At 39.2% G+C, this 26,627-nt stretch overlaps 3 protein-coding genes across 16 annotated transcripts; 2 read left to right on the top strand and 1 right to left on the bottom strand.

Annotated features, from left to right (window-relative positions):
* The first annotated feature begins 1,324 nt into the window (after positions 1 to 1,324).
* Positions 1,325 to 4,174, top strand: tmem14ca (transmembrane protein 14Ca). 4 transcript variants are annotated; one of them, XM_085287474.1, is made up of 5 exons: positions 1,325 to 1,368; positions 1,929 to 2,013; positions 2,143 to 2,244; positions 2,537 to 2,624; positions 3,674 to 4,174. In XM_085287474.1, the coding sequence occupies exons 2-5, from the start codon at positions 1,938 to 1,940 to the stop codon at positions 3,729 to 3,731; spliced, it is 324 nt and encodes a 107-aa protein (XP_085143600.1). In that variant the 5' UTR covers positions 1,325 to 1,368; positions 1,929 to 1,937; the 3' UTR covers positions 3,732 to 4,174. The 4 variants fall into 4 exon arrangements, with proteins under 4 accessions (XP_085143600.1, XP_085143601.1, XP_085143602.1 ...); XM_085287475.1 differs by having other exon boundaries at positions 1,351 to 1,427; XM_085287476.1 differs by lacking the exon at positions 1,325 to 1,368 and adding an exon at positions 1,370 to 1,424.
* Positions 3,920 to 16,771, bottom strand: mak (male germ cell-associated kinase). Of its 10 annotated transcripts, none has more exons than XM_085287461.1 (16): positions 16,171 to 16,771; positions 14,059 to 14,446; positions 12,959 to 13,013; positions 12,000 to 12,121; positions 11,467 to 11,546; positions 9,992 to 10,124; positions 9,639 to 9,810; positions 8,927 to 9,094; positions 7,943 to 8,185; positions 7,558 to 7,760; positions 7,223 to 7,362; positions 6,870 to 7,016; positions 5,969 to 6,055; positions 5,155 to 5,274; positions 4,772 to 4,867; positions 3,920 to 4,672 (listed from the first exon to the last, which is right to left on the bottom strand). In XM_085287461.1, the coding sequence occupies exons 2-16, from the start codon at positions 14,160 to 14,162 to the stop codon at positions 4,509 to 4,511; spliced, it is 2,034 nt and encodes a 677-aa protein (XP_085143587.1). In that variant the 5' UTR covers positions 14,163 to 14,446; positions 16,171 to 16,771; the 3' UTR covers positions 3,920 to 4,508. The 10 variants fall into 10 exon arrangements, with proteins under 10 accessions (XP_085143587.1, XP_085143585.1, XP_085143588.1 ...); XM_085287459.1 differs by lacking the exon at positions 11,467 to 11,546 and adding an exon at positions 10,877 to 10,959; XM_085287462.1 differs by lacking the exon at positions 11,467 to 11,546 and adding an exon at positions 10,877 to 10,959 and having other exon boundaries at positions 5,969 to 6,052.
* Positions 16,772 to 16,996: 225 nt separating this feature from the next.
* plcxd2 (phosphatidylinositol-specific phospholipase C, X domain containing 2) lies at positions 16,997 to 26,080 on the top strand. Of its 2 annotated transcripts, none has more exons than XM_085287471.1 (8): positions 16,997 to 17,423; positions 17,672 to 17,808; positions 17,992 to 18,111; positions 18,791 to 18,844; positions 18,945 to 19,100; positions 21,213 to 21,323; positions 21,445 to 21,623; positions 23,375 to 26,080. In XM_085287471.1, the coding sequence occupies exons 1-8, from the start codon at positions 17,321 to 17,323 to the stop codon at positions 23,532 to 23,534; spliced, it is 1,020 nt and encodes a 339-aa protein (XP_085143597.1). In that variant the 5' UTR covers positions 16,997 to 17,320; the 3' UTR covers positions 23,535 to 26,080. The 2 variants fall into 2 exon arrangements, with proteins under 2 accessions (XP_085143597.1, XP_085143598.1); XM_085287472.1 differs by having other exon boundaries at positions 17,005 to 17,423; positions 21,445 to 21,575; positions 23,375 to 26,064.
* Positions 26,081 to 26,627: the final 547 nt, after the last annotated feature.

Genomic DNA, 26,627 nt, shown 5'->3' with positions numbered 1-26,627 from the left:
GCTATAATCATTATTGTTATTATCAAGTGTACCTAAATACACAGACAGATCTTGGTGCGTATTTTACGCGTCCTTCTCTCATTGCTAGAAATGGCAGAAAGACTTCCTCCTTCTTCTTCTTCTTCTCCGTCTTCTTCTTCTTTAAAAAAGGCTGATCAAAGACAGGAGCACTTTTTCCTATCCCCCAAACGTTATGAAGTTATGAAGTTGGTAAATAATTTCGTAGAAATGCTGAGTTTGCAACAAATATTCTTTTCCCACAGCCACGCTCTAGCTCCTGCTGGATGTGTCCTACTGGCGAAGATCTCCAAGCTTGGTTATATTCATAAAAATTCGTGATTTATTTATCTATTTATATTTTTCAATTGAGACGGTTTCGGGCCCAACGTTAGAAAGGCTGCTCTCTAAACAAGATAACTTGTGTTATAGCGCCACCTTGCTTTTGGATAAGAGCGAGGAAGCGCGGCTGGTGGATTGAAGTCAATATGCAGGTAATTGAAACCAAATGAGAATGTGTGAGCAGGGAGCATTCCAGGAAGTAAATCTGCAGAGCCGATGCCAGTCAGAAACACAGGTGCTTTAAAGGAAAGGCTACATGAAATTGCACGAATTGTGAGGAATACAAACGTTTGCAAAAATTACAAATGCATTTCTAACAAGCAATACGCTGAGTGCCTGTGTTCACCTGTGTTTCTTCTTTTAATTTCGTTGTACCTGTGACAATGACAATAAAGTTTCTGATTCTGATTCCGATTAACCTTAATCAGTCTGTCAAGCTTAAACTTGATCATTTTAGTCACCCAACAGAAGACACCATTTTTTTTCCGGATGCATGCAAATCAAAGTACATGCCTATTTGAAAAAAAAGCTCTTGTTGTGAGGGGTGTAGTTTGAACTTGAAACACAACATAATCCTGTGGCGCCATCTAGTGGCCGTCAATTATCATAAAATAGCTCCGAGTGGCGTTGGGGTTACTCAATTGAGCGCATTCAGTGGTTGACGTGATACGACGACGTTAAGTAAGCAGGACTCGGTTTATTATGGAGAGTACAGGACAATAAATCGTCAGTAGTGATTCCGCAGAGAAAATAGTTAAATAGCTTTTAAGTGTCATCGGTCGTGTTTGTTTGCAACGATAAACGATAAAAAAAAACAGAATAATAATAATAATAATAATAATTATTATTATTATTATTATTATTATTATTATTATTATTATTATTATTATTATTATTATGCGCAGCCGTATGTGTTTCACAACATAAAGAGATCTGCTCAGAACTGTAAGCCTACGTATGCGGCATCCGCGAGCGCATAACGTACAGTGCAGCAATAAATTGTGCTCGGTGGAGAACAAGCTGCAGTTGGTAGGTACCACACTGTTTATGTCAGTGGCAGACAGAGGACAAACTGAACGACTAAGGTTGTAAGTCGGATTGTTATTTTAATTCAGCTTCCACAGTCGACAGTGTCAGTGTTTTAGAGTGCTGCTTAAGATTTAATCTACTTTCAAAGTTTACGGGGTGACTGTTAACAGTGGTTTCGGCGATATTGTGTAACTTCTGAGTGTGTGGTGCAGCAGTGATGCTAGTTTGTGCTAAGGCTCAGTAAAGCAGTCTGGCTTATCTACTAAGCCAGACACACACACGCCCCTTTTTTCTTTAACGACTTCTGATCAAAAGCTGCCAAACTACGGCTGCGGTGTGTGACAGCGGGAACATTCCTACAATGTTTTCACTTTTTCTGTTGGTTCCGTTAATGCTCAGTGACAGCTCTGTGTTGCAGGACTCGGACAGCTCCATAAGTATTTTTACACCAGTAGGTCAAATTAGATTCACACCAGGAGGAGGTTTTAATTGAATAATCGATGTGCAACGCCAATAATGTGTTTGTTGACTCTCATAACTTCACGCTGTGGTCCTGACAGGTGTCCAACATGACTGTGGATTGGGTAGGATATGGATACGCCACGCTTGTAGCATCTGGAGGAGTCATTGGTTACGTGAAAGCAGGTATGTGTTACCTAAAATACTTAAGTTAAATAATCACATTTCTGTAACAGCAAGTGTTACTATTGGTGCTGTTGTCTCGTTGGTTTATATTTTCCTAGGTTCTGACCTCCTGTATGTTTGTTCTGTCAGGCAGTGTTCCCTCCCTAGCTGCTGGGCTGCTGTTTGGGGGCTTTGCAGGTTTTGGAGCTTACCAGGTCTCAAATGATCCTAAAAATGTTTGGGTGTCACTAGGTTAGTAAACTTTTTTTTTCTTTCCTCAGCTTATGAAAAACATCATGTCAGAAAAAGCTGTAAAGTTTGAACACTGCTGTGCCATTTAAGCCGCAGTCTTGAATGTTAATTGAATAACTCTATTATGCCTTATGACCAAAAAAATACACTCAAAATGTTTAGTATGTGGACCCACATACTAAACTGCACACAGCAGCTGTATGTTCTGCATGTAAGTAAATGGTTTCTGAATATCTAATGTCTTCATTGCAAGTGCCTTCACTAACCTTTTCCGTCTCCTGCTGTCTGCCAGCTGCATCAGGAGCACTGACTGGTATCATGGGGAAGCGGTTTTATGGATCGAGGAAGTTCATGCCAGCTGGTCTGATGGCTGTAGCAAGGTCTGGTACAAGTCCAATCAGCCATTACTTGTTATCAAGTACCACAGATGAGGACAGTATTATTCCAAATATCTTAGTTTGATTTTGGGATATTATTTTACTTACTTTGCACACAGAAACAAAATTATTTCACAAAAAACAAAAACTACCATGGCCAAACGATTATTATTTCTATTTTTATATTATTATTTATAATATTTTGATTATTATAAATATTTCTTAGTCCGAAACCAGGGTTCTACCGATTGTCCTCTTTAAGACCATAATTTCAGACTTGTTTGAGTCATTCACTTGTGTCTCAGCAGTTGTTCTGGGGGTCTTTAGATACAGCTTGCTAGTTTTCTTCCCAGAGTCTTTGAAATCGTTCGCTTCCTACCTCTGCCAGGCTTGTTCTGCCTTGTGTGGCTCTTTCTGAATTTCTTGATGAGATTTCTCATGCCAGTTCTTGACATTTGATAACTTTGTGTATCCGTCGCCTACTTTTTGAGCATTAACAACTTTTTTTTCTTTTCTTTTTTTTTTTTTTTTGCAAGTTTAAACTGATTTCTTTTGTTTTTGGTACGATGCTCTCTCAAGTGACAGCTCAAACCGTTGGAAGTTTTTATACTGTGTAAATAAAAAGACAACCTTCAGTTTTAACTTGATATTTTTCCAGTCTTTGAGCATTACAGAGTTAAAGCATGTCATTGCACATGTCAGTTGTCAGGGGGAGCATTAATATTGACCTGGTAACTTTTATTTTTTTCTGAAATAATTCTGTTATTGTGTGCTAATAGAAATAATTTATGGTTTCTAAAGAAGGCTAGTATATTTAGAAATGCTATGTTAATAAATCCCTTGCTCCATTTACAAAAAAAATTATCACAAAAACGTTTAATATCATCGAGGCACTAATAATTTTGTCCTCACTTCTATTTATATATTACATTGTAGCCAAGAAAGCCACATTTTACAGAGGATTTTATTCCCCCCCTTCCAGTAATCTGTATTCTTTTTTACTGTATACTTTGGCTCTTTGAATGAGGTCTAATGTAATCCTTTTGTTTCAGTGCTCTGATGGTGGGGAAGCTTAGCTTGGCGTTGCTCCAGAAACCTGTACAGTCCTGATGAAGTTAATATGTTGAAATATCAGTTCCCATCAGCTCCTGTGGCTCTTTTCAGAAGCACCCTCTCAGCATTTGCCATTTATGCCCAGAATCATGTCCTTTTGTTTAAAAAAAAAAAAAAGTGTAGATTTATGCAATAAATGTACCCTCTTGTTTATATAGTAAATAGTTGTCTTTTTTCAGTGAATGCACCTTTGAACTTGTTTATTTGTTAAAAAAAAAGTTTAAAAAAAAATTCAGCTTACTCATTGATATATTACAAAGAGGTTTGCAGTTCCCTTACAGTTTTCAGAGTCTGCTGTGTTTTTATGACACTCTGGATTTTTTTGTGTCACCTACTACATGCTGAATAAAAGAAGAGAGGATACAACATTACAGGAACCATTCATTAAAGACATTTTGTAATATGAAACTAGAGAAAAATAAATCTAAAGTTAAATAAAAGTTGAATTGCTGTGCTGGAGTCCTACTTTAAAAAAAGAAAGAAGAAAAAATCCAAACAATGACAATGAAATTGGCTCCCACTGTATCTGAAGGATGCAGTGGGATTGTCTTGAGGACAATACCGGTCCTGGTTAAGCATCATGGCAACCATCATCTCCAGAACACAGAGATTCAATGCACATACAGTTCGGTGCTACTTGTATAAACATAACAAAGAACGTGGGATGTCGACCTTGATATCTGAGCCTAAGCATAGTTAAGCAGCCTGCTCAGGATTCAATTGCTCGCCAAAGACTAACAAGCGGTAGTAGTTTGTAGCATGTGCTCCCCCAAACTACCGGTTTCCGCCATATTTGGATGTCCAGTCGACCCTCCCATGGACGGGCTGCACAGCAGGAGCTCTGGTCAGGAGGTTTCCGGAGTTTTTTCCCAGTGCTGATGAATAACTGCTGCCCTTCATCTGAGAGCTGTCTGTCCTCCTCTTCCAGGCTTCATATTCTAGAGAAAACAAATGTCTCTCTTAATCACCAGCGTCTTTATAGGTGATGCTTTAAAAAAAAAAAAAAAAACACAGCAACTATTTGAAAATGGCAATACCTTCACCAGTTTCTTTTAATGATGAGTTGGATATGGGCTTGAGTTTTTCAGATTTTGGGTTGTCTTTTATGTTATCAGGAGAAGAAGAAAGATTTACTAAAAGTGAAGAAAAGGGAGAAAGAAAGGAAACATACTCCCAGTAAATGTGATGCAGGTTTAAACAGAGGAAATTAGAAAAGAGTACAGGACGATCATACAACAGAATAGTTCAACTATAATACCAGAATTAATGTTTATGATTAGAGAAACAGAGCAACCTCTCAGACACGTGGGAAAGAGTGATTTTTTGTTCTCTCAGAGCAACATAAATGATTAAAAGTACCTGGCTAAAGGTCTCACAAGTTATTTTGTTGGGTTTATATAGAAAAAAAAGAGTTATTTACTTGCATGCTGGCCAGCCAAGGGGGCAAGCTGGATTCTCTGTCCCACTGAGCCAACCTCTTTCTTTTGAAATGAAGAGATGTAACCACCAGAGAGGTTGTACTTGGTGCTCACAAAGTTCCCTTTAAGAAAATAAATACAGAATTCAACCAAAGGTCTGAAATTTCTTATTATTGCACACCCCAGATGTCCAACCAGCATTTATTAAACCAGTATTTATTTGCTAAAATGCAACATTTTTAAAAAAACACAAAAAACTGATCTTGAAAACACAGATCTTCTCACAGGTGGCTTTACGACCACTAACTTTATGTGTGAACACCCGTGACATACTGGAACCACCGCATACCCACGAGGGGCACAAGCGGAGGAATAGGGTCGATTGATTGTCATTCAACATTTCAAAGAACACCATCGAGTCTCTCCACCACCAGTCAGAGATTTTTATCTCCATAATTACTCAAAAGCTTCATTGTTCCCTTAAGATGTTGTGGTTGTAGTATCATTTATCTTCTGTTAAGCAACTGGAGTTCTTCGTTCTCATGTTAACCTGCATGTTTACACCCTAGTTTCACGCAGAGCTTTAAGAGGCCGGTTTCTTTCACATGCAAAGTGGCTGTTTGAATATCTGAAACTTGCTACAGCATCAGCCACCACCCTGGTTGTTGGTTTATTTGATTTTATCCTCAAGCTATTCTATATACCGCCTTCAGAAAGGTTGCACTCCAAATAACTAATAAGGCTGCGAAATACAGCAAAAAAAAAAAATCAAATGAAAACAAAACAACAACAAAAAACCCAGTCTCACTTAAATACCTTTGGAGAGATCAATTTTCTGCAGTATTCTTTCTTTGACCACAGTTTTGTTTGGTGGGCTATCCAAACACTTTGCAGCAGTATCTTCTAATCACATGGCCCAAAAAAAGTAGAGTTGGAGGAGATGCATGGGATCAGAGAGAAAGGAGAAAAGACAAACAATAAAGTAAAGGCGAAGAAGGGAAACTGAAAGCATTTTTGCTTTTTCAAAAGAAAAAAAAAGAAAAAAAACTTTTCATGCTAAATAACACATTTTCATGCAGAACAGGCGAGCAGCACTAAAACAAACAGTGCTGGGAGAATGGATGGGGGAGGGGTCTACAGCTGCAGGCCATTTAGGGAACACTTGATCTTATACCTACAGTCTTAATCTCATGAATAAGCAATGGAGAGGTAGAGACGAGGTAACAGGAAGAGACAGCAGCAGAGAGAGAAGACGAGGGACGCATACTGTGTGCCTGCCTACATGACAATTGATTTATGGTGTCCTAGGTCTCCAAAGTCGCACATGCCTAGGCTCACTAACTCTTTATCATAACTAATGACCAGGTGATATTAGCTTCATCAGCAGCACTTAGAACCTTAGTATAAGAAAGAGGACACCGTCGTATTATGTAACACAAGGTGAATTTGACAGCCGCCAGGTTTCCAGAGCAAGTCATGGTGTAGTCATTATTTAATCCACTGAGTGAGCAGGTTTGTTGTCTGTTGTCAAACCCAATGCTTGAATATTATATTTTTTGTATGTGTTTGTATTTTTCTGCCTTCGTACATTACAAAAAAATTTACACGCTGTCGGGCTGCTTCAATGTGTTACTGAAATCTGGAAACTTGAGTCCCGTCCACTGTGCACTATGCCAAACCTCTTAACACTGCTGCATTAGACATCATCAGTCTTTACCTGCATTGGCTCTGGTGACAGATAATCCTCCCCCAATAGGACCAAGTGGTTTATTTACAGTGTTTGAGGAGTTCTCCCACAGGTCCCGCAGTGTCATGCCAGTCAGCTCCTTTTCTCCAGAGGAGGTCTGATTCTTGCTGATCAAGCCTTAAAGCCAACAAAATTACAAGATTAAAAATTTAGCCCTCAGAAAGTGCTAGTTTCACAAAACTGATTAAAATGCAAGCAATTGGATTTTATAATAATAATTCAAACCACGATAAAAAAAATGAAAACTTTTATTTATTTATTTGTAACCAGAGAAGCAATGACCTATTTTAAACAATACAGATAAGACTACATATTAGTCTTACCAGGCAAGTATCTAGACTGGCTGAGATAGTGTTGGCGGGCCGCAGATCCTGGAAGATTAGAGTCCATTTGGCCAGTCTTTACATTGTTTGGTAGCTTGGTAACGGTACTGAAGGAGTATAGAGGTTTCTGCTCCTGGTGTCTGAAAACAAGGCATTACAGTAAGTTCTGAATATAAATGTGGATGTTGTGGAATGTATGATAAATATGAAATGTATTCAATATTGCATATTTATTTACATATATACTGTAATTTATAAACTGAAGCACATAGTATAGCAGCACATAGCATAGCAAATGCTTCACCAAGCAAAGTTTCCACTCTTCTTAAGCTTACGGTGGACATTGGTCCTTGGGGCTCTTCTCCTCCTCTGTATTCACCAGGCTGGGTTTCTTGGAGTTGGAGGCGGATGTTTCTGAACGATCAGATTCCTCCCAGCTGTCTGAGGTCTTGGCCACTGTCTGGCCCCAGCGACGGCGACCGCTCTTCAGCACACCCATCCCGACGCCACCAGCATTGTTCTCACTGCCCAGCGCCTTCTGCACAACATAGTAATGTCACGTTTGGGCAATGAGTCTTGCTGAATTAAGTTCTACTTTCAACCTCTGCATCTGCACCAGAACTTCTGCTCTTTCAGAGTACTCACTTATTCCAAACTGACTACTTTATTTTAAAAACTTTTTTTTGCAAGTATTTAATCTGACTTAATAAAGCTACTCACTGCATGGCTGAGGCCTCCAGGTTTACTCTCAGCCTGGGGTAAGGGGATCTGCTGCAGAGGCTGTTGATGGTTTCTGGAGGAGGTTGTGGAGGCTTTAGACTCAGAGGAAGACTGCTGCAGTTCAACTTTGTACTCAGAGGCCTGTTTTTGAGCAAGCGGCCTGTTCTGGACTTTCTTGACCTCCTGGCTCTGAGGGCGTGGCCCCAAGACCTGACCCACCTGGAAGTAAGGATAGCGCAAGGCCTAGCAAAGGAGAGGAAGGAACACAGATTATTATTCTGAATAATCTGAGGCTATTCAATTACACTGAAAGAATATCCCTAGAAACAAGAATAATACACAGTCTGTACTTAAAAAAACAACAAAATAAAGCACATCATTGTGTAACTTGAGTCATTTAAACTTGCAGGGATGGTTTTCATGCACAATACAGAAAACATGCACACCAAACCTAAATCCCAGGGCATTTTAGAAACACCCCTGTGTACCATAGGGTGTATTTTATTCAGCAATTACAGTTTTCCACCATCTGAATCAGACAAGAGCTGAATGAGCTAAAATTAGATGTGCATCTGTGCATCTGAACAGAACCACCCACCTGGGAGCTGTTTAGGTAGAAATGGAAAAGCTTTGTCACTCCCTCTAACGGTGTTAGGCCTAACTTTCTCTCTGGAGTGTAAATTACAGTCAACAATATGATGGGCATTTAATGTTCATAATGTGTATGCACATATGCAGAGAGGAAAAATGTTTTGCAGCAGAACTGAGAATGAAGTATGGCTTAGAGACTATTTAAAATGTTTAGGATTAACAGTGAAATCCCTGCAGTGAAAATACAGATAATCTGCATGAAGTGATGAGTGTTGACTGCAATGGAAACTGCTTCTTTGAGAACAGGTTACAGATTAATTTTAAACAACAGGCTAAAAAGGGTCTTTGTTAAAGAGAACAAATTAAGCCTGGAGTAAGACTTTACATGCCTACCTGTGCAGCAGTGGGCCTTTTTTTGGGGTCCCAGTGCAGCAGGTCCTTCATCAGGGTAATAGCCTCATTGCTGGCATTTGGAATAAGGGTCTTCAGGTGGGTCGGCACACATTGAGGAAATCGAAAGTTCATGGCAGTTGCTAGCTGGTGACCTTCTGGCCAGTCGGTCTAATGGAGGACACAATCAGTTGATTACATATTATCATTATTCAGCTGTGTAAAGGTTGTTCTGGACATTTTTATTTTGTCTTTTTAAATGTTAATAGTTTAAAATAGCAAAAGTCTGAGGCAAGGTTTTTACCTCGTCAGATACCTAGAGGTGGCGGCTGTTATGAGCCAACACCACGTAAATAAAACTGAACCGTATTGTGAATTGTGGCTGATGTCACAGACTAATCTCCTGGCCAGGTTATAGCAGGTTGCAAACAGAGTTAATAGTGATGGTGTTGGAAAGCCTTTTTAATCAAGTGTCAATTTGTTCAGCATGAACCACACTTAAAACTCTTTAGACCTTAGAGAACTAAGTAGGCTTGCATATTATTTATTCTAATGTGATTTAACTACACTAAGTATAGATATTTCATCTTTAGGAATAATGTTTCAGTTAAATTCAGCACTTGATAAGTTTAGAGTATTAATGATTGAACACATGAAATAAGCTCACCGACTGAGCTCAAGCATTCTCACCTCTCTCCTTTCACCTTGGTCTCACCTTTTTGACGGTGCCCAGGACTTGGCAGATCTTAAATATCTCGTCTACTTCACTGTTCCCAGGGAAAAGAGGTCTGAGTGTGTACAATTCGGCCATGATGCAGCCCACAGCCCACAAGTCAATGGGAGAGCTGTAGGTAGATGACCTGAGCAGGACCTCCGGAGCTCGGTACCTTGACAGACAGTCAAGAGCAGTTAGATAAACAGCTTGTAAAAGTCAGTGTAAAAATACATGGCCATATGGTCCAATGAAAAAAGCATAAAAACCATCATGTTAACTTTAGCTTAGCTCACTCTAACCAGTGCTTTCTTTTCTATCTTAAAAGTGTACCACTGTGTGGAAATTCCTCTCACCATCTCGTTGATACATAGTCTGTGTAGGGAGGTTTGGAGCGGATCTCTCTGGCCAGTCCAAAATCTGCTATTTTGACCAGTTCTGGACCCATGCACAACAAATTCTCTGGCTTCATGTCTCGATGGAAGAAACCTGTACAAAGGTTTATATCAAACTTTTAGCTACATTAATAGACTCCACTCAAATCATGACAACAGACTGGCACTATTTCCTGGTATTCTAAATCTAATACATAAAAATGTTATTCATAATTCAGACAGAACTACTTGTGAATGGGTGAATGTTTGCCTCACCTGTAACATTAACAGGCATTTGTATTCAGAGCTCAATGTATTTCAACATCATCATTTTAAATATACAAGTACCAGGGCTACAGTGCTTCAGTACGGCAGCTGTCACACAATAACAGTGTAATTTGGAGTAACATTAAATATTAAAATTACTCGTGCAGATGTTGAAAAAAAAGGCAGTCCATGTCATGTTACTAAAAATGTACTCTGCTGATGCAAAATATTTTCCTATGATGGAAGATTTTAAATGCAGTAGCAACAATGGCATATAATCCAAATGTGATTTACACTGACACCCATTTAAGTAAAACAAAACCAAATGACTCTTGATTAATCGAGTGTAGCTGAAGGAGTTATAAAGTTTGATGTCATAATAAAATACATTTTGGACTGTGCTGCTACAGAAAACAACTAAGAAAATACAGGGACATACCTTTTAGCAATAGAGAACATAGCACATGCATGTGCAATATAATACTTTTGGTCTACCCAAGGGCCACAAGACTTTTTAAATATCACATACACCCAAACTGACAAACTACAGGTTAATCTACTGTTGAATGAGTAAAAGGATGACCAAGGAAAGCTTCTTACCATGTTTATGTACAAAAGCCAACCCAGACAGCACTTGAAACATGATGTTTCTAATTTCATTCTCTGAGAACATTTTATTCTCTCTAACAGCAAACAGATAGAAAAGGAAGGAAAGATGGAAGAGAAGAGAAATCAAAGTGTTAAGAGAAAGAAAAGTGGAAAAGTCTGCATTTTGGATATATGGAAGCACATGTGCACATTAAAACATGCAAAGGTTTGTATGACCAGGGTCTTTTTCTTTTGTTTAGCTGATCACACCATGCCTGATTAAAAAAAATCAGAGTCAAATGTTTAGAGTGCTTTTTAGTGTGCATGCATAGAATAAGTCATCCATACATCCATTCTTTACACAGCAGTGATACAGACCAGTAAGTAAAACAAGTGTTGAAGCAAGGCATTTATGGAGGGTTCACATACTACAAGAGTTTTTGATCGTTGATTGAAATAATTTAATGTATGATGGCCTTGTTTGCTTGCGAGATTCTTAAATATTGACATGCCTTTGACAGTTGAAATGGTCAGTGAATCTTGCAGTATGAACCCACACTCTCGTACGCTTTCAGGTCATGAAGAAAACACAGTACACCTACCATGTTTGTGAATAAACGACAGGCCTTGCAAAATCTGAAAGCTTATGTTTCTTATCACTGACTCAGGGAACAATTTTTTTCTGTAAACATAAAATCGATATACCTCCCATGAGCCAGTTAATGAAAGCAACATAACATTAACACCATTCTTTCTTACATTATACAGTAATCGGTAAAATAAATATATTTGACCACAAATCTGAGCAGCTTTAAAACATTAAATGTCTTTTTGACTTATTTGCTTTTGCAAATAAAAAACCTCAAGTTTGCACTGTAGGAGGTTTTCACACTAGCAAAAACATCAGGGCATCTCCCAGAGAAGGTGGCAGCTGTTTGCAAGAGAGAGCCTGATATAGAGGACTTACAAAGCTTTTAGAGGATGATATTGACAGACTTAAATAACAACCATTAGAGCCTATCAGATCAATCTGGTGTTAATCAGTGTGTGGGCCAATTGGCAATGACACTACACAACTGTGTTAAACAAATTCTTCAAACATTTGTATTGTGAAACATGATTTTTCTTTTCTTACCTGTCCTTCATAAGCTGGTACAAGTTCTCCTTCATGTACTCAAAGACAAAGTAGAGATGGTCATTCTCTCTAATAACCTCTTTTAGTTTCACCACGTTCGCGTGGTTCAGCTTCTTCAGCGACTGGGGTGACGCATGTTTGGAAAGATAAGAAAAACTGTCTCATGTAATGCGAAAATTTTCGTATATAACAAGAACACTTTTAATACAGATATCAAAATAGTTAATGTACTAATTGATGAAGTGTAGCAACTTCCACTGGTGCATGGTTATAACAAGAATTGCTCTTCCTTGGCTTCATTTAAGTGTGTAAGCCCTGGCTTCTATTAGCTGTTGATTTATACTCAACACAGCTCACTTTATAAGGTAAACTTGTTCAGCCTATAGTTAACACAAATACCTAATCAGCCAGTCCCATAGCAGGAACTCAATGCTGAAGTTCAGACTGAGCATCAGAATGGGGAAGAAAGGTGATTTAAGTGACTTTGAACGTGGCATGGTTGTTGGTGCCAGATGGATTGATCTGAGTATTTCAGAAAGTGTTCATCTCCGGGGGGTTTCCCATATAGCCATCTACAGAGTTTACAGAGAAAGGTCAGAAAGAGGAAATATTTGGCAGTTCTCTGGGAATTATTGGTCATATGTGAAAAGCCAGACTGCATGATCTGTGACACTATCATGTCAATATGGACCAAAATCTCTGAGGAATGCTTCTAGCACTTTTTTGAAGGCGCTATACCTCAAGTGGCCAGTGAGTGCATTCAATCAATGATTTTCTTAATGCATTACCAATGTAGTAGTGGAATGCCACCTTTTAATTTTCCATTGTACTCTTATACATTTTGACAATTTACATTTGCGTGAACATATCTATCTATTGGTCAATCTATGCAACAGTGGTCTGCGAGTAATGCTGTTATAAGGTGCTTCAAACAGGTGTATTAATATTACCATGCTTACCTTTACTTCTCTTAGGTTCATACATTCCTCCCATGAATAAAACTTCCTCTTCATTCTATGGAAGACCATTAAGGAATGTATACATCTTATTATCAGATCATCACATATGTAATCTTTTCAGGCCATATCTATTAATAAACATTATTATTACTTATTACAGCATTTACAAGACTCCTCTGTGCATCTCCATCAGTAACTTGGAAAAGTGATGAATGTAATGTGATAAATATTCTAATCAAGATTTTTCTGTACTTAAATTAAAATGAAAACATATTCTGATTCTGATGACCTACTCTGCTTTTTCACTGTTATCCAATGTGTGTTTGTTTAAAACAACACACCTCCTGTTATACGCTTGGGTTCTCTGATCAACATTACTTGTCCTTTCTTCTGGAATTACATAAGAGTTACAGAATGAGCCGATATCTATCCACAATGTCAGCAACCTGACACACCCCTCTACTTTCACTCTCTTTCACCGTCACCACATGTATTGTCTTGCATGGTAACCAAATGATCAACCAGTGGACGCACGTCCCCAGTTTCGCATCTATTATTGAACACTGCTGCTATGTTGCTGAAACAAAGCAATGTAGTTTGTTTGTCCTGGTGATGGCAGGTCAGGGGTTTCTAATTTTACAGCACATCTGTTTCGTAGTGTCACAACAAACATTAAAGAGAACAACAAAGAAAAAGGCTGTGATGTAAAATGAAAACAGTCATATTTTGATTTCAAAGGGAACAATTTCTTTCTGCATCACAAATTTGAAAAAAAATGTAATAAAAAATCAACATCTACATGTAAAAACTTTAACAGATACACAAACACTTGATAGAAATGTGATTTTTCACTATGTTTTGTGAGTATAAAGGCTCTTTGGTAGCAATAGGGGATCTACGTTAGCATTAGTTATATATCTACTATAGTGCAAACAAGATTGTGATTTTATTTTGACATTATTAAGACTCATTGCTGATCAAATATGTACATAATATAGGGCTGCATGACACCACAACAATAAATCTCATAATATTAATATGTTATAAAGGCTGAATAGGGAGAGACAACCAAAAAATTAAAGAATGAGCAACATCCTCACCTTTTGATGGCTACAAGCTCTCCAGACTCATTGCTTCTTCCCATCATCACACTGCCATAGGTGCCATCACCCAGCTGCTTCAGGGTGGTGTAGCGATTCATCATTACTCAAAACAGTTTCATCAGCCTCTTTATCAGCTAACTTTATTATTGTGTGAGATGGGCTGTAGAAAAACACAGCCGATTCATCAATCAAATATCCTCCTTCTTCCTTCAAGTATTGTTCAGTCTTTGTTTCATCAGCCAGAATTCACTTCTTTTTTCCCAAAAGAAAAGATCGTAGTTTGGCCAATGTTTGTCTTTGTCAGCCAATCCTGGGAGTTTAATAAAGCTCATTTTGCAGTAACTGATCCATGTAAAAAGGTAGGGATCTCGGTCACGCAGTTGAACTAACAGCCAAGAGACAGAAAAACATGAAAAATTGTCAGCAATAAATACAACCGCAAACACAAAAGATCACATAAATCCAATAGCATGCCAAAAAACTCTTGTCGGCCAGGATTTTTAAACAATGCGAAAACAAAGACATGCTAAGACCACTTCTTGTTTTTCCCTCAGTGGTAGGATTAGGTGTGTGTCACACTAGAGGCTTCAACATGACCACCCAAGGGAGATGACAAAGCCAACCCTAGTCAGATTAGGCCAACAGGGATGTAAATAGGATGTTACATCACCATCATGCTTATCGGTATCCACTACCTTGCCCAAGCACCCTGCCTGGCAAGAGGATTTGAATGACGCCACAGGCCATCGTAATCACTGGCCTGATGTACATTCAGCCATATAGACCTCCCAAAAAACTTACAATTACAACTAATATACAGTGCCTAACAAATTTATTAGACGACCTGTCATTTCATCAAGAAAACAAAGTAAACACAAAAATATTTTAGAAATCTGTCCAAAACCTAAAAATAAAATTGTTATTTATTAGGCAAATAACATATAACATATTTTAGCTGCATACTGGACTTCTCTGAGAAGTCAGAGATTAATCATACATAACACAAAAGCTAAAAACAAAATTTTCTCTTCATGAATGCAAGTAAATAACTGTAATTGTAAATGGCATCTTACTCAAAAAATAATAATGTGCTTTGCTATTTCACCCTGTTTTTCTGTAAAACAGTAAATTGAAAATGAATGAATAATGACAATCATTATAATTTAGAATTAAAATGATCATTTTAATTAAAGTGTGTGTGCTTTAATGATGTTTCTGTAATAGTGGATTAACCATTATAGAAACATAAAAAACCATTTTAGAAATTAGCAGGTGGTGGTCTAATAGGTGTGCTAAGCAGCGTACTTTAATGAAACTAACAAACTGCGTGTTCTTCTCGGAAATAACGCACAGCTATCTTCTTTTGTAGGTTGCAAGTTTGCGCAGCTGGATCATAATCACACATGTTTTCTGTAGAATGTGGCTTGAATGTTTAAAATAAGCTGTGAGATAAGCACACAGAGTTTTATATAGCTAGTGCGATAGGGACTCCCTAATTAATTACACTGGAAAACAATTGCTCTGGCCATTTGACTTTTCCTCAAGGAGTCATTATGCAACCAGTGTAACATATTAATCATTACAAAAAATATTAATATATGATACAACTAAGACCTTCAAAATGTGACACTGTAATGTCACATTTTGTCACTGAGTAAAAATAAGCAACAAAACAAGGGGAGGGTTCAGTCGCATATGGCGATCTGTTGTGAAGGGATTTAAAGGGAATTAAGATGTATCCAGGCCACGTGACATTAGAAAGCTAATCAAGGTCGACGATATTAAAAACTCACGTCTACAGGCAGTGTTAAAGAAACCAATACTTCTACTCACATAATTCTTAACTTTTGGTTAACTAACAGCTATCACACGCATTCAACCCCAGCAGTCTTTCCATGAAACGAATCAACTACCTTTACTCTAAAGCTAAAGCTATAAGCTAAGACTGCTTAATGTAAAAATATTAAGCAGGCTATTTTATCGGGAAAAGAAGGTGAGTTGGCATTTGTTGCTGACATATCAGACTTAACAGTACAGTTCCTCGACCATTTAGTGCAGACTCTTTCTTGTGTGTCCCTTCTTCTTTTTTCCCCTCACTTTTAAACTCACCATGTAGGGTCGTTAGTCCCTTCCTCGGCTGCTGTCCTGCTGATAGCTTCAGATAAAACGAACGAAGCTCTTACAAGGTGAGCGCGTGCGTGTGAGCGTGATTTCTCCCCATGGAAACGTACACACAACCGCGACGCTTCTTGTAGCTACCAAGTGTGGAGACGGCGCCCGCAATGCTTTATGGTCTTTGTTGTCCTTTGAGAGGTATGGCGTTAATAGCCTGTATTCAAATAGGCTAACATTTCTAGCGTAACTTAGGGATGCCTGTTCAATGTGGACTCTTTTTAATGTAAAATATTTTGAATTACAAATAGATAACTAAAGTGAGAGCTATACGCAAAATTTTTATTATTTATTTCTTTATTTTATTCTACTTTTTCAAAACACGAATGTTCTTTCGAATAAGGAGAAAAAAACACGACTTGGTCGCAATTCGAGGACTGCACCAGTAGATGACGCTGTATGATTGTAGAGTGACATAGATACATAGTGTACATAGATAGTACAAATCTACTTCGTATGGCATGTACATAGCCTACAGCTCACATTAGCGGAACAAAAATGTCACCGGTTGTTTAAAAATGTTTATTCAGTGTTTATTGTGTAGGAAATAATATTCTAATAATAAAAAACAAATTACATAACTAACAAGTTCATCCGTACAAAAAAATTAATAAAATGGTTTTTAATATTGAAGTAGACTACAAGTGTTACTTATGTAATTTGTCACCTGGTCAGTCACGTGATCAGTGAGCTAATTAGTGCCTTAGTGGCATTCTACCCGTCCTAAATGTCATGGTTTGCCGAGTGCGGTAGTGTGTTCAACCTGCCGGGAGGGGAGGAGGGATTTCACCCTAAGAGGATTGCGGCGATCGTTAGCTGCCCGCTGGCTTTGTCAAGGCATGCCGGTTTGCCGGTTGGAGTCCAACCGACAACAACGAGGTACAGTTTTCCTCCCAGATACTTGGCAACGAAACCGGTTGGACTTGAAATCATGCGTATCGAAGCAGCGCAAAATCGATCGTGACAGTCCAAGATGACCTATGGTAGATTTTACATGGTGGGAGCGCATGGAAATCCTTCACCAGGAGTGCATCAGTACCAGAGAGCAGTCTCTTGAGGGAGTTATTGCTGACAGGCGGCTCCCGATATGAAGACCAGACCTGCGGGGATCGGCAATGTCCATGCCGACTGGATGGGTTCGCTCCCCTCCAAGCTCAGTGCCATGCCCCTCAAACATCTAGCGGTGCCAGGTGAGTCCACAAAGCGTAAAGATATTTAGTCAACGGAAGAAGGAAAATGTACTGTGGTAATGTTGACTAAAAATAGACCTAACCCCACCCTCACGCCCAGCATAACAGGGGGGGGAAACACTGCTGATTCCTTCATCACCTACTGATGCAGACGGAATCCTCTCTTTTTTCACCTTGATTTCTTGTTTGATTTCGATTTCAATTTTTAATTTTCCATCACCAGCAGCAGCTCTCCCTCTTTTTTCCAGGCTCTCACGACTCTTTCACTTTTTGGGTGGATGTGCATGCTCCCGTGGGCCCCGATCAAAAGGTTTATGTTAAGTATCTGGCTACCATGTTCAGTGTCTTAGCCAAGAAAGTCATGGTGAGGTGGTCCATGACACAGGTACTGGACTCAAAATCACTGCAATACACACACACACACACACACACACACACACACACACACACACACACACACACACAAATTAGCCTAAATGGTACATTTTTCAGATCTGTGTTTTACAGTCTAGTGTCTGTGTTTCTCAGCTTCTTATTATGTATAATGTGATGTGGTCTGTGTCGCCAGAACCTGACTTTTAAGGAGCAGCTGGATGCAGGAATTCGCTACTTTGACCTCAGGGTGTCCGCAAAACCAGGCGAGCTTGGAAATGAAATCTACTTCATTCATGGCCTCTTTGGACACAAGGTGAGCGGAGGAGTAAACTTTTACTGCCGTTTTGGGTTGTTATTGTGACTGTTGAGCTGGTCTCCCTCATTTACTTTTATGTGTTACATTTTTCATTTTAATCTGTCACAATCTGATATTTTCCTTCTGTGCTGAATGCTTTTGTGCCAGCTCCAGTCCTAGAATGCTAAAATGACATTTGAATACAAGCTTTCATTTTCTCCCAGTATGAACAGTAACTGTTTTCTTCTAGTACTGTGTTGCAGTTGATGTTGCTAATAGTGGGCAGAGATTACCTTAAGCAAGGATCAGAGGGTAACGTTTAGCTATAAAGATGGGTGATTCTTTTCCCTACACGAGGAACTCTTTGATTACAAAGATTCTGTCATAACTTGACCATGTGACTGAAGAATATTTAATAAAGAAATGCATATTCAAGATTTTCTGATGTCAGTGGCATTAGCAGCTGTAACTGTATACAGGTTGATATTTGACTCTATTAACCTTTATTTTGTGAAATATTTTGGTGGAGTTTTGCAGTGCCGCACTCACTAAAATATTTAAGCTGCTCTTTGGCGTTCTAATATGCTGACTTTTAAAAAGAACAGTAGCCTTTCTGCATCAGTTCATGACTGAGAGACTTTAAGATTTGTAAATTTGTATCCTGATCTCTGGCTCTTCACCCTGTTTTCTCACAAAGGTGAGGGATGGCCTGTTAGAAATCAGCTCCTTCCTGGGCAGACACAGGAAAGAGGTGAGAAGCACATTTAAAAAATTTCTAAACATAAAACATGTAAATAAATGAGCTACATTTACACTACTAACTGATTATGTTTGATGTTTAATTTATGTAGGTGGTGTTCCTGGACTTTAACCATTACTATGCAATGGAGGCAGAGCACCACGTTTACCTCATCAGCATGCTCCAAGAAGTATTTGGCAGCAAACTGTGCAATAACTGTGCGGTGGAGAACGTCACTCTGGACTATCTCTGGGAGAAGAAATACCAGGTGCGATCAGACTGCATCAGTACTGACGGCCTTTATTGCAAAAATGTTTGTGTGCTTGTTGTATGTAGCAACAGGTAAATGTATCTGTCAAATGTTTTCATGAAATATCATACTTGTATTCATTATATGAGTGGCAGAGTGAACAGAAATAAGTCACAACAATTTAAAAAACAAAAAACTCAGCTTTGCTTTTTCCAATAATCTCCCATCTTTAGAAATCATAGCCTTGCAGGCTTTTGGCCTTCACAGAAGTCATCTGGGAACATTTCAGCCTACACCTTATTAGGGCGCTGCCACTAGTGGGACTGGTTTCATGTACTTTTCTTTTGGCTATAGTGTTAAGCTGCACCCATGACAGCTCAGCAGGGCTGAGATTCATTCACTGTGCAGACAGTCAGCTAACTTATTCCTTAAATAGTTCTTGCAATTTGGAGTTATGTCTGGGTCATTGGCCTTTTGGAGGAGGAAAGTGGTTCCAAGTACGTGGTGTCACAGGCTATGGCAAGGTATTGCAAAATGGAGCGATAGTTTTTCTTTTTTCATGATCTCCTTAAGTCACGTGACTCCAAGCAGTCCTCCAGCACCTTCACTTTTACCACATTTCACAGATTTTCATCTTTTTGATCCATTTCCTCAAAACTTGGACTCATGGTGAGATGCTCCAAGTAATAAGCACACATGTTGTTCTGACTCCAACAGGGGTACACCCTGGTTGGAACTGTTGCATAACTATCACAGAGAGGTGGGTATGTGTAATTTAGAGTTACCAATTAACCTAAACCCACTAACTGGAGAGAACCCACTCAGACATGGTGAGAGCATAAAAACTCCAAAGTTTGTGACCAGATGCTGGATTTGAACAGGAGCTTCTTGGTGTGAGGCAACAGTGCTAACCACCAGGGTCCCCTATCTCTAATCAGTTTGATATTTATAAAAAGCACATATTAAGTGACTTCCACAAACCTTTGAAATGTGGTGTACACCTACAAGTAAAAGGAGTAGACAGGTGTTCGTGTAGCGGTGTGTTAGCGTGACCTCTGTGCACAGGTAATCCCTTCCAACTGTGATTTTCCAGGGCAAGAATTAGTGGCAAGTATCATCCTATTAGCACTTGTTTCATAAACTAACCTACATTTATCCTTCCAGATTTTTGTAGCTAAAAATGTTTCAATTTTTCTTTGTCTTTTGGCGTCTCCGATATTACTCTTTCATATTCTTACCTCCAGCTAAGGTGTGAGTACTTCTGCGTCTGCATTACATTACTACAGTCAGTGCATGTTTATGTTCAGATACTATCATTCCTGTTCCCATGACCCTAATCTGTAACTGGCTTAGTTGGCAAAGAACAAGGAGATGAAGTGCAGGGCAGACAGTGAGAGTAGAGCACAAAGTGCACAGTTTGTAGGTGAAAAGGGCAGCTTTCCTCCTCACTCTTTTTTGGCATTATGAGAAACCCACAACTCAAACTTCTTCTGACTTTTCTTCTGTCACTGTGGATGAAGACTGTTCTGGTCAGATATTTTTCCAGTTACACATAAGCCCAGATTTAGACTTCTGCGAGGACTCTTTGTAGACACATCAGTGGCGCACATCGTTGCTGGTGTTTGTGCTTGTGTTTGGTGAATTGTGTTACCTTGTGGTCCTGTCCCAGTGTTTTGAATACGGCTGATAGAAACAAAACCCCCAAAATGCTGGGACTTTTTTACCTGCTCACTCCCAGCTCATTGTTGTGGTCGTAGTTGTGGACTGTGTTGACCCAACGTGTACTTATGTTTCTAGGGAGGTGCAGAGGTTACCTCGTAGGCCATGGCATAGGGCTTCAGAGGGGTTTGTGGTTATGACGTAGCTACAACATAGATTTCCTGCTGAATATTAAATCTCCAGTAAGGGTGAAACATGCAGATACCACCATGAATGCTCAGTTATCTGTAATCATTCACTAACTTTGAGGTCAGGTGTTTCACCATGCTAGGGTCATTGGTTTGGGGGGGGGGGGGTATATTTTTGGGTACTTTATGTTTTGCACTGCAAAATGGATCACAGAACTCGCCTGAAGTCTTTTTGTCTGCAGACATCTGATCACCAACTTTTATTTATTTTTTCTCTTGACAGGTGATTGTGTTCTACCATCATCCTTCAGCCCAAGGCGTTCCTGTCATGTGGCCTGGCAACAAGATCCCTGCTCCCTGGGCAAACACCACTGAGCCCATCAAGCTCATAGAGGTTAGAAAATAATAATCGTGTTTTATCTCTTGCGGTCTCCATTTTGTTCTTTTTCTAACTAAAGATATTTAAATGCATTCTCTTCACATGAGATTTATTCATTCAAATTTCTGCCTTCTAGTTCCTGGAAACTACGCTGAAGGAAAGAGACAAGCAGGGTTCCTTCCATGTATCCCAGGCCATCCTCACTCCCACTGTCAACACTGTGGCTAAGGGGTTGCTCTGGGGCCTGCGCAGCTACCTGGTGGAGAGGTCCGTGACTGCGATTGGATGGTGTAGAGGGAATCATGGATCATATTTGTATGACAGTTTTAACCTAACAACTCTGAAAAAAAATCTCAAGAATAACTGCTTCCTCTACTGCTCATCTTCATTCATTTATTATAGTTTGTGGCCAGTAGAGGTCAGTAGATAGATAGATAGATAGAACTTTATTAATCCCTCGGGTGGGTTCCTCTGGGAAATTCGATTTCCAAAAAAGCACAGCACCGACAGAAGTTACAGAGTTACAGAATATTATATATATATACACACACATATATATAAATACAGAGACAATATAAATAAAATATACGAAGGGGATAAATAGGAATAAAAATACAAGTGAATTGCACATTTCAAGTATTGAGTCTATTGCACCGTTGACTATTTACAAAAGTATTGCACAAAAGGTATTGCACAGTGAGGTGAAGAGGCACTACAGCTTAGTTGTTCCCCCCTCCTTTGTCCTCCTGTTTCCCCTCCCTCTCCCCTCCAGAGAGGAGTTAAACAGTCTGATGGCGTGTGGGACAAAGGAGTTTTTAAGTCTGTTAGTTCTTGTCTTTGGGAGAAGCAACCTGTCACTGAACAGACTCTTCTGGTTGTTAATGGCCATGTGCAGAGGATGTCTGGCATTGTCCATAATGTCCAGCAGTTTCTTTAATGTCCTTTTCTCTGCCACTGTCACCAGAGTGTCCAGCTTCATGCCGACCACAGAGCTAGCCTTCCTGATCAGTTTCTCCAGCCTGCATGAGTCCTTCTTTGCTGTGCTGCTCCCCCAGCACACCACAGCATAGAGTTAATGGTGCTAATGAAATGCATGGAACAAAGTCAAACGCTGGCTTTGCACATGCCTTAAAAGGCCAGAAAAAGAAGAAATTCTAAAAATATTGAAAAACTACATTGCAAGAAACACTGCAGATCTTAGAGCACATCCTGTAACACAGTAAGTTATAAGAACATGTTTTGCATCTATCATTATATTGACTGAATCGGGGGAAAAAACAGTGCACAAAGCATAAATCAAAACTTTTCATAACTCTTAAGAGATTGTATTCTTCGTAAGCAAAGGCATATGATTTTCACTATTTGTTTGCTGTCATCTGGCTTTTTTATCATCAGTGGAAGTCTTGACTTGATGTACGGGTATTATACTCTCTATGCCCTTACATCTGCCACTGGGCACCAATATCAGGGTATAAAACTTCTGAACAGACACTACGGCGAGACAGGAGGTAGCCTAATTTTGCACTTCCGAGGAAATGGGATTGTTTATCACTGCTGGATAAACAATGTGACTTCCTGGTTTTGTTCTGCTGGTGACTGAAACATAGTGAAGAATCAGAGGGTGTTAGAAGTGATACGGCTACAGCATCGCTGTGTTTGTGTCTATGCCAGGAACTAAAATATATAAAGCATTGATTCTGAATGGGGGCAAAGCACTGTCTCCCTGACAGATGGACAAAAATGTCCGTCCCTTTAATTTTCTTTCTCCAATATGTCCACTTTCTCCCACATTGTGACATATCTCAAAAGTCAGTCAACAGCTCTTAATGAAATCTGGCAGAAAGAGAAACAGTTAAGTAAGGAACTACTGATTAGATTTTTGACAGTGATGTAGACATAACTATAAAACTAAAAGACAAAACCTTGGCAGTGGATATTTTTTGTGTGTATTTGCAAGGTCATGATTTTGGTTTTGATTCAAATTTAAATAGCAGGATGTTCGGTGCAACAATAATTGCCGTAATGCTTTGCTTGCTGATACAGACTTTCTTCCTTTTTGGCTCTAGAAACCTGCCAACCATCATGTCCTGGGTTGAGGCTCAGAAGCCAGGGGTGGACGGAGTCAACATCATCACCTCAGACTTTGTGGACCTCACTGATTTTGCCAACATTGTAATCAAGCTAAATAACCTGCTGTTGTCTGAACAGAACCGCAAATCAAGATGACACACGTTTTCATACCAGGAAGACTGACATGGTGGCTTTGAGTCTAGTGGCAAATTTTCCCTGCCTCTCTTTTTATATTGTTCACAAACGGCTCTGGTGCTGCTGGTAGAGCTTCAGTGTATTTGCTTAAGGACACTCAGCATTAAGATGTGCAGGGATGGACTCTGTATGAGCTTGGGTCCTTTAAAATAAAGCCTTTCCATTTTTAAGGAGCTCGTCAGCTAACTTTCAGTCTGATTTTAAGTTGTAGATGACTTTCTTAGCCTCAGTTCTATGAAGACAGTCCAAAAGAGGGAAAGAAGTGAGAGCTCAGATGAGAGAAAACCAGGCATGCCCAGCTGCATTTTTTTACCATCTTCATAAGGCAGACTGAGTCGTGTCATGCTGGAGTTCTGGCTGCATCTGCAGATTCCTTTTTCTGCTTTCCCTTTTGAGGGAAAGCTAGAAATACATCTCATATTTGCTACTAAATGGGACTGCCAGGCAGGTCACCAGATTGGTAGCTGCTGTACATTTTCCCTTGCATGATTATATGACTTTTAACCTCTCAGGTGCTTATGTGGAAGTTCATTTGGATGGTTTATCAATATTACAGATGTGAATTTGGTTTATTTGTATTTTTAAATGGTCTTATGAAATTACTGACTTTGTAAGTTAAGATAAGAGACAGAATTGCATGTTAAAATGCTGTCTGTAGGCATTTTAGCCACTATTGTATGAACTGCACACAAGGGATTAGGATAGCTTCTTTGTTTGTTTACAAGATAAACTCTGTGTGAAAAGAAATTCTTGATATGATTGCAATGGAACTCATTTGTATTTCCAACATACTAATGATTGTTGAAACTGGACCAGTGAGTTAGGGTTGGCTTGTTAAATGTAGACTTGGTCTTTTTCCAGTAATTAAATGAACTTGAGGGAAAAAAAAGACATACTTAAATTTTTTTCTTGGTATTTTTATTTATATGTTAAGCAATGCCTTTTTTTTTTTTTTTTTTTTTTTTTAATGAAAGAGAAGCCAGCTGCTCTCTCATTACTTACTGAATTTAACAAGCAATGCGGACTATGGCACCTTTAGGAGGACTGCATAGGAAAAGCCCAGTATGGGTGGAAATTGCGCCGCAGTTCCCACAAAACACATACAAATACACACAAATAGCTATATATATCTTTATGTTTATCGTATTTTTCCCCCTTGGTCTGTTTCCTCTTACAGTGCTTAAATGTGCAGAAATAGAACTAGTCTCCCAATAAATGTATGTTGGAAAGGAAGTGAAGAGTATATGGTTGTATACAGTATATGCAAACATGTGGATGAGGGTTCATTTAAAAACTGTTATGCTTAAAATGAAACCAAATGCCAACTGTTGAGGTCTCAAATGTTTTTGCTTGTTTGATAGTGTGCATGTGCATCAGTGTGATTTACAGTCTGTGTGTGTGCCTGTCAGGGCCAGTGATTATTATGCATGCGTGGACTAGAGCAACGACAGTCACCCTGCATTCTTGTGGTCAGACTAGAGTAAGCGAAGAAATTGAGACAGCACAGGAAATGTCATATAAAGAGAAAGGAAGGAGTAACAAAAATAGACTTTTAAATGAAGGTAGATGACATGAAAGATCTGAAACAAAAGGGAAGAATTTAGTTCAAATAGAGCTGAAGTTGTAAAATTGTAGCAGGTGGACCTGTTGCAAGAGAGCGATCAGAACAGCTGCCTTTTCCTGCAGCGGCATCATCATCTAAAAGGGAAATGTTGTTTTACTTTTTAACCCTGTCCTCATTTTGTCACTCACCGACTCACTTATGTCAAATAGCCTGGTGTGTCCAGGCCACATTGTTGACAAGGTTGAGTGTGGTCACCAGGCACTGCGAGGTCCACACACAGACGAGCAAAGGCACTTTAATTGTGGAGTAATTACACATACCATTGTAGGCAAGTGGGAGAGCAGGGAGCAGCAGTTCGAGCAGCAGCTCGAGCTGAGAACATTCCTCTGTTGTTTAGATTGGTTCTGTCTTTTGCTCTCCCCTTAGTCTCTCACTTAACTGTATCCCTGTTGGCTTCCCAGGTTTCAAAGGAGAAGACGATCCAAGCGTAATCACTCAGATGTTAATAAAATCCTGCAGTATTAACTTTTTCTGTCCAGCCGTTTATAAAGACTGCTGTTCTGAAGCTGCTCTCTACCCAGTAAGGTGACAATACTGACACAGAGCTCCCCTAAACTGGTTGGGCACCATAGCTGAGATAGTTCTACAACTGTGCCACTTTAAGCAGTGGTATTTCTGCCACTTCACATGTTCTCATGTCATTTCTCTCTTACCAGGTTCAGAACTTCCTTCATCTACCTCAGTTGCCAAAATATTTTCTCTGGTTACAAGGCACGTGTGTTAAACTGGTGCAAGGCAGTGGTTTCACATATGAGTAATCAGGGTTTCCATTCATTAAATCTCTGGTACATCTGTGGTGTGAAGTGTTTTAACCAAAACCAGCCTTATACACTCCTGTTTGCTAATTTTCTCCTTAAAACCGCTATGACTAGTGCAGGGATGTCAAACTAATTTCACATCGTAGGACACTTACAGCCAACTTTGATCTCCAGTGGGCCAGACCAGTGAAACACCCCCTTTCTGTCAGTGCACAGAGGTTCAACTACAAATTTAATCTCTGACATATCTTAATATAACATAAATTGCTTCAATTAAGACAGCTAAAGATAAAGAAATCTGTCAGCATCACTCTTTGGGCTTAACTGTGAGAAATATTACCAAAGAAATTCTGATATTTCATTGCCCATCCTGTCCTGTAATTATAACAAAGAAAGTTCTTATTAATTCACAGATTGTTTTTTTAATTGTGAAACCACTGTTAAAAACCAAATCCCCAAACTGACATTTCTATAGTAAATGGTGAAAAACCTGGTACTTTTCTGTCATTTAATTGCTTATCTTTTACCTTGGTGTTACTCCTAAATATACAGTTACAAATCCAAAAGTTTAGGCCCTCTTTTGCGTTTTCCAAAGACATCCAGTAAGCCGGATCAGAGTCTTTGCCAGGTGGATTCAGGCCTCTGGACACCCCTGGACTAGAGTGCTAAAAC

This window comes from Mchenga conophoros, linkage group LG9, assembly GCF_057382185.1.
Source record: "Mchenga conophoros isolate Kocher_MC1m ecotype Shallow Benthic linkage group LG9, M_conophoros_male_GT1.1, whole genome shotgun sequence".
In the NCBI taxonomy this organism is placed as follows: Eukaryota; Metazoa; Chordata; class Actinopteri; order Cichliformes; family Cichlidae; genus Mchenga; species Mchenga conophoros.
The sequence above is the reverse complement of the archived record's forward strand: the minus strand, read 5'-3'. Positions and strand labels throughout refer to the sequence as shown.